The 15,000-nt window shown below is 41.6% G+C and overlaps 1 protein-coding gene across 1 annotated transcript in view; it reads left to right on the top strand.

Annotated features, from left to right (window-relative positions):
* The window catches only part of LOC101855872 (Krueppel-like factor luna), a 126,241-nt gene extending 118,090 nt beyond the window's left edge, over positions 1-8,151 (top strand). The window contains exons 2-3 of the mRNA XM_005099113.3: positions 470-1,721; positions 4,822-8,151. Of these exons, the coding sequence (XP_005099170.1) occupies positions 470-1,721; positions 4,822-5,009 (1,440 nt within the window). The 3' untranslated portion in view covers positions 5,010-8,151. The remainder of the gene's footprint in view (positions 1-469; positions 1,722-4,821) is intronic.
* The last annotated feature ends 6,849 nt before the right edge of the window (positions 8,152-15,000 follow it).

Genomic DNA, 15,000 nt, shown 5'->3' with positions numbered 1-15,000 from the left:
CCATTAAGGATGATTAAATGGGTATAGAAACTCGAGACAATTGTCATTATAGAACAGCGGAAAGAACGTTATAATCCCGTCTTCCTCCTCTTCCCCCATGACTATGCATAGATATAAAGAACTGTAGAATAGCACAGTAGGTAAGGAAGACCTGCTCATACTACATGTATTTAACGACTTTGAACCCAGGGGTTTGTGTCAGTATATCACTTGATCGACGACAGAAATAACAACAACAACAGCAGCAGCAGCAGCAGCAGCAGAAGCAGAAGCAGCAGCAGCAGCAGAAGCAGCAGCAACAACAACAACACCACCATCAACAACAACAACTACTACAACAAAAACAACCACAACAACAACAACAACAACAACAACAACAACAACAACAACAACAACAACATGATTTATACTTAACCATACCTTAGAAACTGACTTTGCTGACGGTGTGTTTTGTTTTTTGTTCTTCCAGAATTGCCTGGAAATGGAGCGATACCTGAAGAACGAGCCAAAACTGACGTCGTTCAAAAAGCTCTCCTCCGAAAACCAAAACGGCCATTCCTTGAGACACAGTCGCCACGCGCTGGCCAGAGCTCAGTCGTGCGACCCTCTCTCACCACACCCGACGTCCCCTCGCGATGGTACCACCGTCTCTGAGGTCGACAGGGTCCACAGCAACAACACCATCATCACCAACACACCCAGTAACATCAACAACAGCAACTGCAGCTGCAACAACAGCAACAGCGGTGGAGGACACATCAGCACTATCGACACGTCGAGCGCTGCTAACAACAATAATAGCAGCGGCGGTAGCAGCAACGACAGCAACAGCGGCGACGTTATAGCAGCAGCGGCAGTAGCAGTAGCTGCAGCGCCCGTTGCCCTTAACAACGGCTTCGAGCTGTGCGCAGCCGCAGACCTGCGACTCGCGGCGGACGATGAGAACTCTTGCTCCTCTTTCGGCGGGCCGAGCAACGCCGCCGAGTTCACCGACTCGGAAGTTCCGGAGTCGGAGGTTGACCCCGATGACCTTCACGACGATTGCGACGACGACGACTGCGATGAAGACAGCGAGGAGGACGAGGTGGAGATGGCGGAGCGTCTGGAAGCCCTGGCCATGCTCAACATCAACGACAGACTGTCGGACAGACTCTCGGACACTGTCAGCCTACACAGCTTCAGCTCCTCCTCCAGCGGCGTGTCGTGGGACAGCAACATCAGCGACCCGCCCCTCTCCCCCATCAAGCCAAAATCAAACGACCCGTTTGCACTCAAACTGGTTGCGCAGCCGGGCAGGACAGAAACGGTCTCCCTCCGCCACTTCTCCGCCGATTTCATCCCCAAACAACAAAGACTTATCCTCAGCCCGGCGCACGCTGCCAAACTGCGTGCGGTGCAGCAACAACAGCAGCAGCAACAGCAACAACAACAGCAGCAACAACAACAGCAGCACCAGCAGCACCAACAACAAGCACCGCATCATCAACATCACCATCCTCACGGCGGCCCGTTCCCCTCTGGTCACCCTGCCGGTCTGGTGAGCGGCGCTCACTCTCTCCAGAACCTTCAACAACGACCGCCCATGGTACCTCCGGGTCAAAGGTCAAGGGTAGAGGTCAGCCCAGACAGCCGGCGGCGAATTCACAAATGTCCGTACAGCGGCTGCAAGAAAGTCTACACCAAAAGTTCTCATCTCAAGGCACATCTACGCACACATACAGGTAACACTCCTTGAAATAAAGGAACGATGGGAGGGAGAGATCGAGAGAGAGAGAGAGAGAGAGAGAGAGAGAGAGAGAGAGAGAGAGAGAGAGAGAGTAAATACGTTTCTCTGGATTGAGGTGGCACGGCGTTTGCGATGCAAATGATCAGGAGGTGGTAAATATTCCTTAGTGTAAACCTTTACATTTATCAAAACTTCCATATCCCCCCCCCCCCTCCTCCCTTTTATCTCCGTTTCCGCCTCCAACCCACCCACTGAGAGTACCTAGGTAGTCCGTATCCCACAGTTCCTGGTTGGTACATTTGTATAAGACAGTGTAAAAAATTCACCCCGTTCCCAACACGATATTTCTGCTGCATGAATGACCATAATGACCATAGATAAACTTCATACGTAGCCCCTCCCCAGATTGAGAATGAGCACTCTTGAAGCCTCACTTTGCTCAGTTTATTTTTAGTTTTAGTAAGGTTTTGCCGCGCGCGCAACTGCGTATTGATAAGATAAGATAAGATAAGATACATCTTTATTGTCCAGATCCTGGCACATTGGTTTGGTGTTCCACCACGTGTACACACACACACACACACACGCCCCCCCCCCCCCACACACAAACAAACACACACACACGTGCACACACATGCACACACAAGTAGGCTTACAATCACATGCATAATATAAATGAGCAGCAATATAAACAATAATAATCGTAAGCTAGATACACACTCAATGTTATTTTGATGCATGCTCTAAGGTCGTAAGTATACTTATTCAAGATGGTTTAGATGGAAGCATTTTGATAGATGATGGTAAAAATGACTTTCTGTATCTTTCTTTGTTACAGATCAGAAGGATAGGTCTTTTACTTCTGACTGATGTTTTTATTTGAGGGAACAAGGGATGTTTGTTGTCTAAAAAGATGGAATTAATTTTCTTAGTGCAAGCTGTTTTGTACAATTCATCCAAGTAGGGGAATGAAGATGTTGAAATTTTACATGCTTTCCGTATTAGTCGATTTAATTTTTCTTTATCTTGTTGTCTTGTGTTCCCGCCCATGTTGTTATACAAAAAATTGATCATGCTTTCTATGGTTGAATGGTAAAACATGGACATCAACGTTTTATCAACTTCAAAATACTCTAGCTTCCTTAGAAAAAATAGTCTTTTGTTCACTTTTTTATGCAGGAGAGAAGTGTGGACACGCCAGTTGAGTTTGTTGTCTATTGTAACACCCAAATACTTATAGTCTGACACTTGCTCGATGTTTTCACATTTAAATTTGAGTGGCTGCAGGGGCAGTTTCTTTATTCTAAAATCAACGACAGGTTCTTTTGGGGGGTTTTTCACATTTAAAAGCAGCTTATGATTTTCACACCATTCAGAAAAGTTAAGTACTAAATTCCGGTAAGCGGTTTCGTTATGGTTCGTGTATAGTGTGAATAAAACTGGTGACAAAACATATCCTTGAGGGGCCCCTGTATTTGCTGTGATGTATGTCAATGAAGAATGTTTTAATTTTACATACTGGGTTCGGTTGGTAAGAAAATTGCCTATCCATGATATTAAATTGACGACATGATATGAGCACCATGGGGTGGATGTCAACAGAGAATTCCAAATGGGGAATAAGGCTTACTCTGCTCACCTCTCTAGCCTCAACAGCACAAAGTCTGCTTCGACTATCAAGGCACCCCAGAAATAGTAGTTCACATGAGAGTGGCAAACATACAAAAAAAGTAGAGGAAAATGACGATAGTAAGGATGCGGAAAGAAAAAGCACCAGTTCCCCCTATGTTGTTCGGCACAGTATGAGCATGACATTGATAAATCAGCCCATTTACAATTCTACATTTAAAAATCTCTAGCTCTAAAAATTGAATTCGATGCTAAAAATGCTTCCTCCCAGTCCTCGCAGAATGGCAGAATGAAATTATGAAAGGATGACGCCTTAAATTTCGCAAATAATCAAAAAATCTTGAGATAGAGAAACCGTTCGGAGAAATAAAGTTCCAACTTATTTTCCCTAGCGTTCGGAGAAATAGTCAACTAGGTAAAAAAAAATGTGTCGCATTGTCGAAAAGGGCTGATAAACCAAAATGGACTTGATTAAGTAAGTCTTTGCCTACCCTGCCTTCCCTTCGGGGGGGGGGGGGGAGAAACACCCTTTGATTTGCATGGGTTAGTATTATCAGAATGTTTGCCGACCTCTGTTCCATAATATTATATCTCAGGGGCAATCCGTTCTCCAAAAGATCGAAACAGCAAATTGCATACTGAGGACTAAATCTGACATTATTTTCTCACTAAATGCTATGTTCTAGGGGGACTGCCCGCGGTAGGGCTATTTTCCAGAAAAAAATAAATAAAGAATTACAAACCGATCGTTTGTTCTGAAAAACAACCTAGGCTGGCCTCGAAAAGAGTGTTGAATGGCGTTGCGCTTTAGGAAAAATAGAACCAAGTTTTGGCGTTGTGTCAACAGATCGCCTCCAAATATCACTTTTTTTGTGCTCGTAATGTGTGTGTACGATTGGTCTGGAATTTGACACTATGGTCTGCCCATCCAAGAGAGCTCTTTATCTTGAACAATTGACGTTACCAGAGCGAGGCAGTTAGAAGAAAAACTGTAGCTTATTTTTCCGTCCATCTTTTCAAGCGAAGGATCACGGTGCTCTTCTTCATCTTGCTCTTAACATTTCCTGTCGATGTTCCCCTTTGAAAAAAAAAATGAGCGCGTAACCTGCCTATCGTGGGTTCTATTTTTGTCTGTATTTAGCGGTGTGATCACCGTCGATTACAAAGCTTAGAGGCGTAAGCGCTTATAGATCTCCTGTACTTTCTTCAATTTTAGCAAACATCAGCAAATTTTCTCCTCGAGTTTCTTCTCTCTCTCTCTCTCTCTCTCTCTCTCTCTCTCTCTCTCTCTCTCTCTCTTTCCCTATTTTTACTTCTTTCTCTCCATACCTCTCTCTCTCCTTCCTCTTCTACACGAATTAACACAATACACACATACACATGTATGTGGTTGATGATTTTAACTGGTAATCCAGCCCTTGAATAATTCAACTCTTTCTATCCCTTTCCCCATTGCCTCTGATCAGGAGAAAAGCCATACAAGTGCACCTGGGAAGGGTGTGAGTGGAGGTTCGCGCGATCGGACGAACTGACGAGGCACTACCGCAAACACACAGGCGCCAAACCGTTCCAGTGCCGCTTCTGTACCCGCTGTTTCTCTCGGAGCGATCACCTGGCTCTGCATATGAAGAGACACTCTGGCATGGACTTGTAGGGGTTAATGCTCGATATATATATATATATATATAGCACAAGTTTGTTAAAGGTTGATGCTGGACATGGCTGTGGTATGTAAGTACGAACTTGAAAGAGTTAATGCTGGATACAGCTAAGATGTTCTAGCATGGGATGGTAAGAGTTAGTGCTGGACATAGCTATAGTATTCCGGCACGATCTTGTGGTAGTCTCAGAGTTGTAAGATTAATTGCTGGACATATCTACGCGTTAATGCTGGATGCGTCAATGCCAACTGACGGCTTGTTGGCGATAATACTGAATATATAGCTATAACGTTCTGGCACTGACTTTTATGGGTTAACACTCCACACTGCTAGGACATTGCACGTTAAGACATTTTGACATGTACTGGCTGTGGCGTATGTTGGACGCACAACCATAGGACATATCTGTGATTGGTGGGGACAGCTTCCTGGGTGTCGGTGGACGGGTGTGTGCCAGCTCCAAGTTTCAACCTGAATTCTCGAAGAAATGTTCGTTGTTCCGAAGTTTCTGGGGGTTTCTTGTTCAACTGATCATATCTGGACTATTGACGTGATGGTGTCTTGCATTTAAAAGGCGCTTTTAGTAGGCCTAGTGTTGCCTTTGGCTGGATGCTGGACGATTCTGGAGAAAGTTGTGGTCGACGCAATTTTTGGCGCTGCGAGTCGGTCTTTTTTTAGAAGTTGAGAATTCCTGGTGTGCTGGATTTGTGTAACTCTTTTGGAGACGCGCGCGTTCGGGCACCTAGTATGACTTGTATTGTGTTGATGACTTGAGCCATCTCAAGACACGGTCCGCTTGTCGGTAGAAGACGACTTGGCTAGGAGTGACTGGCCACTTGACGAGGAGTGACTGACCAGGATGTCTTGAGAAATTCGGTGACACAACTCATGGTGGCTACGGTACCCTGAGATGCTCAGATCTTGTGTGGCGCTGGTGGGCGATAAAAGAGGCGGATGGCGTTTTCTAGGGTGGGGGGATGACAACCACTTTTTTGGTCTTAGGCTGGACAAACAAAGGTCAGCTAGACTAATAACTCATAGGAACATGCATGCTCTTGGAATTCTACAGCTGTCCGGGAAATAAGATGTTTATCCTGAATCCAGTTGTCTGTGATAGAGTGTGTAACACTAAGAAGAAAGTAGAAATATTTTTTGTATTATGCATGAAAGGTTGCTTAATGCTTGTTTACTCATGTCAAGGTTGTTTTTTTTTAAATCCTGTTTTCGTTTTACAATAGCTGTGCCGAGAATGGAGAAGTGTCAAGGCAACAATAGACTTTTCCTCTCAGCTTGAGTAGCATGTTTGTGGATGGGAAGCAGGGGACGGGTACATTTATTGTTTTCCTGTAACAAACATCATCATTTAAGAGAAGCAGCCACTTGTAAAACTCCCATGTGGCTGTTATCTTCTGTTAACTATAATGTTTTCCTCACGATGGCGAAATTGTACAGGCATACATGTACGGCTCAGATTGTGTTCTGTGATGCGTTTTAAAATGACCTGTTATTCCAAGCTAACAACGAACAAAGAACACGCTACGAGGTCGTGTTTTCAAAGCCAAAGACCATCGAAGGCATAAAAGTGAGCGAAATGTCAAGGTGCATGGATGGTAGTGTAAAATTAGCTCAGGTCTTTTGGAAGATTTCCACAAAGCTGAATTGTCTTTGCGGCAGCGATTCATCTCCGATTTCACGACGTCGTGGGACAACAGGACGAGTCAGTGTGACCCGCTCCTCCCACTAGCTTTTCTTACTAAATCTTTTCCTCAGTTTCCATTTTGCATATTATTGCATGCGGTAAATAGATACATGTATAACAAGAGTAGCGCTATTCACCACAACTTTAAACAACTAGTATGTTTCCTTGTCTTGCATAGGTTATTTGTTCTTTTGGAAGCAGTGCATCTATCTGAGGAAATGGGGTGGGACTGTCCCCCTTGAGGCTAGCTCAGGGATGGCATTTGATGCAGGAATAAAGTATATCCGAGGCTGTGTCTCGGGAGGTCGTGACATATGCCAAATGCCAAAGGATTAGAAGACACTGTCTGTCAATGCTAATCAAACATTGACGAACAATGGAAAAGCGGATTGCACTGGAACCACACAAATGACAGCGGTATAATCTGTTGAAGCAAACTTTGACTGCTGTTGTCTCGTGAGTGCATGTGTGTTTTCAGTAAGGTTAGTAGCTTTAGTTTATTATCAAGGAGGCTTGCGAAGGTCAATATCAGGGGAAACTTAATGAAGGCTGTAACTTCATAACTTTCTTTTCAATGGAAGACATTAAGTATTTACAGATCATTCAGAGGAGCTTCCTGTAAATGTTAATGTTCCGTCAACGACAAAATACGTTTTACTACATTATTGTAGCTTTTTTTTCGGAGTGAAGATTGCCATTCGCTCATGATTTTAAAAAATGTCGGAACGTTATCTTTGCTCGTTATTTAAGTGTGGTAGCTACTTTTGATTAACTCCTTTAAAAATGTTGTGACCTATTAATTCTTACATTTTAGACTCGTGGAAATATGGTATTTCGCAAAGAAAAATATCTTTTGAATTTTGGGTTATCAAACTTAAGTTTGGACAGCAGCAAACTCACGCCTCGCCTAGAGCCACACAGAAAAGAAAGACATCAAGGTATACATCTTATCAAGAATCCTCCCCGACGCCCCTCATGTCAACGTCTCTGCTTCGGATTTCCACAAAGACATGGCTTGAACCACAACCATATTTTTTTTTTTTTATTATGGCACTCCGCCACTGCAGTCGGCTTGGCTGTCTCCACCAACTGCGTACTTTCTGAGCAGCGCCAGGATATTCCGTTCGGACTGAAAGCTGTTGGTCTCTCGTCGTATGTTTCATCGGGATCCGTGAAGAATTGTACACATTCAGAGAGCCAGGACTCTTGTACTGCATTTAAAGAAAACTGAACAATAACTTTGACACGTTATTTATATTATACATATATTATGTGGAAAGTGTTCAAGAGATACAATTTTATGGTAATTTGTAATCACTTGTGTATATATTTGTCTTTCCATATTTATTTATTATTCCTGGATCATCTTTGCCTACTTCAGATTTGTTTCCAGTACCGATGATTCCATGACGTCACGCTCGTTGTGCCCTTCTTTCCTAAAGTGTTATATATATATATATATATATATATATATATATATATATATATATATATATATATATATATATATATATATATATATATATATATATATATATATATACATGTATATGAATATTTGTGTATGTAGATGCATTGTATATTATATTATTAAGTATAATGTTATAACAAATAATATATGTATCATAATGGAACACATCTTATTTATCCTGTAGGTAGACGCTCAATATTCTCTCATTGCTTTAATTTACCTGACTTCTGGTTTTCTTCACGTTTTATTAATTTTGTCCTTGCTTTCAGCGAATGTTTTTCTTGCGCCATCTTAGGTTTATTAGAACTTTGTCTACCTGGAAAAGAACATTCAAGAATGCAATCTAAAAACTCAAATTTTAATTAAACCTTATGCTTAGTTGTTGTTTTTCTGTCAAACTCATTTTATTAGGAAATATCCGGAAAATGTTCTGAATGGTTGTGACCGATTCGTTTTGGAATAATTTGCTTAATCTCATGTGGAACTTTTATTCTTTGAGAGAGAAAGCCGTCTTAAAAATGCAAGGGTTATGTATACCTTATAAGCGCTATCATTCTTACCCTGAGAAGAATAGTTTGATGGGGGTTTTTTTTGGAGTGAGCTAGACAAGCGGGGATTGCTTGGGGGGGGGGAGAGGAGGGGAGATCCAAAAAGTGTTGAATAATGGGCTATATAGAGCGCACTTTGAGAATAGCAGGGATGTAATAGTTTTCTAGTTTTACTATTTGTTTATGTTGTATGTACACCTCCCGAATGGCTCAAAACTTTCAAACATTCAACGAGCTCGATTGGCGAGTTCATAATTTGTTGTTTTATTTTAAAGCCCCATCTTTCGTCTCCATTCTTGTTGGACAAGCATCTTGTTGAAGACTGAAGTAATTCTTTTTTTAAAGGCTGTGAGAAGTTCAGAAATGCTGAGAATAATGGAGTCGCCTTCCATATATGTACACAGTGTCTATTCGGGCACAGGCACGATCCTTTTAAAGAACAGTTTTCCCTCTTTAAAAACGTGTATTGCAGGTCGATTTACGCCAAGAAACGAAACAATCACGATTGATTTTCATCATGCTATAAATTTTAAAAAAATAGAATGCAGTTTTGTGCAAACTGCAAATATGTATTGATCCAAAAAGAAAAAGCACGTCATTTTCAAAAAGAAAAAGACCCACAATGCGCGGTACTCGCATTCATACTAGGGTAGGACTCACGTGTCCGAATATACACGGGAGATTAAATGGACATGTGTCTGAATTAACGCGGGAGCTTAAACGGACACGTTTCCCAAAAGAGTCAAGGCACAAGAGTGCGTCTAAAGGGCTGGTAAAATACTTGCGACTAAATTTTTCTCCCCGCTTTTTAAAGTATTTTTCCAAGGTTATGGTTATTTTTGATAGTGTGGGTAAACACATATTATATTGGCTCCAATAGCTTAAAATCTACACAATAATTGTGGACGAGGTTATGTGAAAACTAGTACTTATGATGGGACTTGCTGAGTTAAAGTGTGTGTGTGTGTATCTGTGATTATGTGTATGTATGTTTGTTTGTTTGTTTTTTGGTTGGGGGCGTGATTCAGTTCTCTTTATGAGAGTATGGTATATCCGTGATGAGTCTACTTAATGCAATACATTCGAACAACTACTACAACATGAGCTCACTATCCACCTTGATTTATTTTTGTTTCTATTTGTTTTGCCAATATGAATCAAACATTCTGTTCCATAGACCAAGAATTACCTATTTATTTTGTTGTGATACATATGTGTCCTTTTTCTCTGTACATGTATATTATTTTATTCTCGTTACGACCTATATTTATGCTTAATTAATTTGTCTTTTTGCATAACGTATATTTTACCAGCGGAAACAATTTGATTGTGTTAATTGGAATGTTTGACACTGCTAGGTTGGTTGTTTTGCAGGGAACGGCACCTTTTGATTTTTCCGTCTTCGTGTACGCTTGTCCTTATCCTGGGCGAGGTCATCGTCGCAAAGTTCACAGAATGTTGTTACATGTATCAGAGAAAGTCCTTGCTTATAATACACCATGAAAGTGAAGGTCATGCTCAAGTCGCTGTGAATTGTTGTTGTTGTTGTTGTTGTTATTGTTGTGTATGTGTGTATGTATGTGTGTGTGTCCGGTTTTTTTTTTATCCTTATCGTTGAGCGATAACCGAGGTGATATTCCTTCTTGCCACATTCTTGTTAAGTTAATTGAAGATTTAAATGTTATTTTAATTTGTCGACTTCAATAAAAGTGGTACAGTAAATGGTTTTCCCCTGCCCCTCATCTCTTCTCTACCTATCCCCCCCCCCCCCCCCCCTCTCTCTCTCTCTCTCTCTCTCTCTCTCTCTTTCTCTCTCTCTCCCCCCCCCCCTCCCTTCCCCAATCTTTACAACACCCAGCTTCTTTCGTTTCTATTAGTCCTTCCCATTTGCCCTTTTGTTACTTAAAGTAGCTTGTTTCTGATCTTTAAAATTGTCCCCCAGCACTGTATACGAAATTTGTTCGTATTGTCTGTATGTCGTGTTTTACTATCGTATCCATACGATGTGGGGAACTCCAAAGAGGAAATTTACTCGTTAATCCGATCCGTACGCTTTGCGTAGCAGTAGCAGTCTGACAAAATGATTTTTGGAGAAATAATGAAAGTTTCAAAGAGATCTTCGTACTAGAAGTATTCTAAAATGTGAAGAATACAACCCTGGGGATACAAAATGATCCCAGGGCGAACTGATAGGGTTAATAAAATTGTTTTGTCTTCTTTTTCCTGAATCAGGTGCTTCTTCGTTCTTTACTGTAACATGAAGACAGAATTAATCACAAAAGTAGCAAAGACAGTAGCAAATCTTTGGGGGGGGGGGGTTGTTTTTTTTTATTGAAAAAGGATCTGATCTCACTGCCAATCTAAGAGAAAACGTCTCTGAGTTCTGAAACCGAAAGCTTTGATGAAATGGGAGCAATTTCGGGGATCGTTTCTAGAGTCTTGCCATGTTGTTTTGCGCAACAGTGAGTGGCTGACATTTTCCTCTACTCCTCTGTAAATGCCAGCGCAGTGATGTGGAAGTATTCCTGCCCATGTAACGGTTTATAGTTCATCGATCTATATCCGTGCACTATCTTTCTCAGTCGTATCTGTCTATGTCACACATGCACTCTCTCTCTCTCTCTTTTACACACTCTTTCTCTCTCTTTCTCTCTCTCTCTCTCTCTCTCTCTCTCTCTCTCTCTCTTTCTCTCTCTCCCTCTCTCTCTCTCTCTCTCTGTCTATCTATCTATCTATCTATCTATCTATCTATCTATCTATCTATCTATCTATCTACTTCATGCTCAAACCCGCGTGCATCTCATAGCTTCCACGCAAATGTTGAAACTCGAAAGTCACGGTTTTTTCGCCAAGTTGGCAACTTGATCCCCACGTTTTTGTAAACTAATACAACTACGTTCAAATTAATCGGTTCTATTTTCCTCCATGTACGCCTGCTATTATTCCGTCTTTGTCCTTGTTTTCGTGTTGCTTTGTTTATTTCTGCGTGCTGTTTTGTTTTTGCGCGAGTTTATCATGCATCACTTTGTAGAGATACCTGTGAGCAAGTACCAAAAATTGTGTTTATGATAATCGTTAAATTATAGGGTGCGTGTGGCAGTGACATTTAGAATTATTAAAACGTAATCGACATCTGTGCACTGCCTGTCGGCTTTTCCTTCCTGATAATATGGATGGCTTGAAATACCAGAGTGGATTGTTTTGATCACAGTTAGTAAGCGCGGGGTTTTTTTTCCTTTGTTTTTCTTTTTCTTTCGTTTTTTTGTTATCCATCATTTCTTTTGTAGCATCAGCAGTTTTGTTTTGTTGCGTCAGAGCAAGGGCTTACACGTGCTGTTCTCTTTGATATAATTGTTACTGTTTTGTTTTGTTTTAGTAAGAGTTTTACGGCGCTCACAACTGCATAGGGTTATATGAGCGTGCCCTTGCTACTGATTGGGCAGGAAATCGAGTGGGATGAGACCCAATGAAAGTGAACGTCATGTGGAAATGATATCTATCTAAAAAATTTTTTACTGGTATGGCTGTGAAGCTGTGTAAGTTTATTGTAATCAACGTTAAGTTTTAAAGGTGTTTGATATTTTTCTGCTTTGTTGCCATGTACGAAATGTGAGATTAATATTATGTTATTCAACTTTTTTTCTGAATGTTATGTTTCTCCCGTAATGATGTTCTTGTGTAATCTATGAATTTGTTACACTTTGTTGGGTTTTAAAAAAATTGATATCTGCCGCCAAAGCTTTGTTTACTTAAGCATCCATTTCTATGCCTGCATTTTATTCTTGCTTTTTAAAGTTGTTTGTCAGTGTGTTGGGTTTTGAGATAATTATTTCGTTTGTGATAACACAAAATGTGGTGGTACTATCGTGAGTAGAACTGACTGCAATGTTGGAGTACGCCCCCGCCTTCCCGCCACCCTAGACCCGAGCCTGTAGTTCTCTGGAGGGATAAAGAGATAAGATAAGATAAGATAATAAGATAAGATAATACTTTATTGTCCCAGTAGGGAATTTTTCTTGGCTGTACAGGGCCGTAAAAAAGTGGTGTTTCAAGCCGTATGCTTAGGTACTAAGTAGAACATGTCGTCACTGATAAATGATATCCCTCTCCCCACCCATTTTGAAAACCCCCCGGAACCTACAATCCCAAAGAACTCTCTGTTCTACAATTGTTTTACTTTAAAACTAATAAAACACTGAGAGAAGTACGAAGCACCGAGAGAAGTGGGGATATTATTGCTGCTGTCATTACTTCTGGACAAACCTTAAATAAAAGTTAGTTGTGTCTGAAATCCATGATGGTAAGAATAAGATGTTTCTTTTTGCGTTGAAGCAAACAGAAACCCTGTTGATTTATCCTCTGTGTCGTCATAAGTTAGATCCCGACCCTGCTCCCATTTTATGCTGTGGCCTTATTTCAAATCTCTAGAGATGGTGGTCACCAGTTGGCGGGGAGTTGCGGACGGCGTATCTTTAAATTGTTATCAAGTACAACTAGAGATCTGATGACGTTACAGCTGCCATTCCTCTGTCCAAGTTGAGAGATCTGAGAACTAACTAACTACGGCCCACTGCCGAAGGACACAGAACACACTGTGCCGAGCACTGTTGCATGTTTGTAAAACTGCAGATCCAAATAGTGCGAGTAGAAGTCCTTTGCAGTTCCTCTGTGAGGGTCTGGCGGTTCTGTTTAGCGATGTGTAGAGTTATTAAGTTTGGGTTTTTAGCTTATTTCCACCCTCCCGTTATATCTCTTTCAAACAGACCACTGACCGAGAAACTTGTCATCTGGCGCTGGCTTCAAAGGTTAAACAGGTTTCGTGTTTTCCCTGGATTTTATTGTGGCATGCGATCTAGTTTTAAAAAGAAAGATTTAATCTAGTAACTTGAAACAGGCAGAAATACTTTGTATGTTTTGTGTTGTTTAACTTTATACTATGAAGTGCCTATAACAATTCATCTGGAAAAAAGATGTTAATTTCTTTTTTTCTAGCTTTGCAAATGATTACCAGTAAATAGTTGATATTTTATCTTTCCCACGGCTGGGCTTGGAAAAAAGGATGAATGTAAATCAAAGGTAAATAACAAAGTTCTGGTCGGAAATAACGTATCTGATCCCTCAGGCGGGTCTAATTTGCTGCTTCCTCACATCGATAAGTTCGAAGTCCCGGAGTAATTGTGTTCTGGATCTCCCCCCCCCCCCCACACACACACACTATTGCCGACTTCCCCGTAATATTGGAACTACATGACTTGTAGAATGGAAGAGGTAGGTCGGTACTCTCAGTTTGCTCGGAAAAAAAATTACTCTAAGGTATCGAATAAAGGGGGGGAAGGGGTAGGGGAAAAAAAGGGGGGGGGTGGACATGCGGTCCTAAATTAATAAACGTGGAGGATGGAATAAAAGAATGGGAGGGGGCGGGGGACACATTCAACCTCATACCCCTGTACTAGTAGGGACAAATCTGTTTTAAAAATGCACAGAAAATTGAGGTAGCCAACCCGGTACCGGGACCAATACTGAGGGTAATTTGCCATTTACACCAAAAAAAGGAGTTTCATTCAGATATCAAGATTCTAGATATAATGCTTCACATGATCGTCGGTCGTGGCAGGCTGGATAAAAATAAACGGAGGGTATGGAATAAGGAGCGGGAGTGCGCCAAAAAAACCTGAAAATTAATAAGCGAGGGGGGGGGGGACGCTTATTCGATCCCTTAGAGTAGGGTGATAATGTCGTCAGTGTCTCGAACAATCCACTTATGTCAGATTTTGGTATTTTTTTTCAGCAGAGACAACAAAAAAATCCACCAAAAAACAAGTTTTTTATTGCGCTGTTCCTATCAGGAATCTTGAAAAGCCAAGAAAATGCTAAGCGTTGACCTTTCCATTTTGATGATGCTGTAACTTGGGGCATCTTTGATGGAGCTTTGTGAGAGTGAAATAATCGAAAATTCTCAAAATTTTGACTTCAGTTAGTTGTTTGCGACAGCGAAGCTACGTGAGACTGGCGTGAAGGGGGCGGGGCATAATACCCCCAGAACACTCCCTGACCATCCGCACACTTTCTTAAATGTAAGTAAGAGCTGACGTGCTCATGGGAAGGACTACTAAGCCTGTAATTAAACCCCTATCCACCCCCACCCCTTCCTCCCATACACATCTCCCCACTTCCACCTCACCCCTCCTCCCATACCCATCTCCCCATCCCCACTCCCACCCCACCCCCACCCTTCAATTTACTTCAAACGCTCTCATATCTCCCCA

The sequence above is a fragment of the Aplysia californica genome, unplaced genomic scaffold (assembly GCF_000002075.1).
Source record: "Aplysia californica isolate F4 #8 unplaced genomic scaffold, AplCal3.0 scaffold00202, whole genome shotgun sequence".
Taxonomy (NCBI): domain Eukaryota; kingdom Metazoa; phylum Mollusca; class Gastropoda; order Aplysiida; family Aplysiidae; genus Aplysia; species Aplysia californica.
This window is presented reverse-complemented; position numbering and strand designations above follow the sequence as displayed.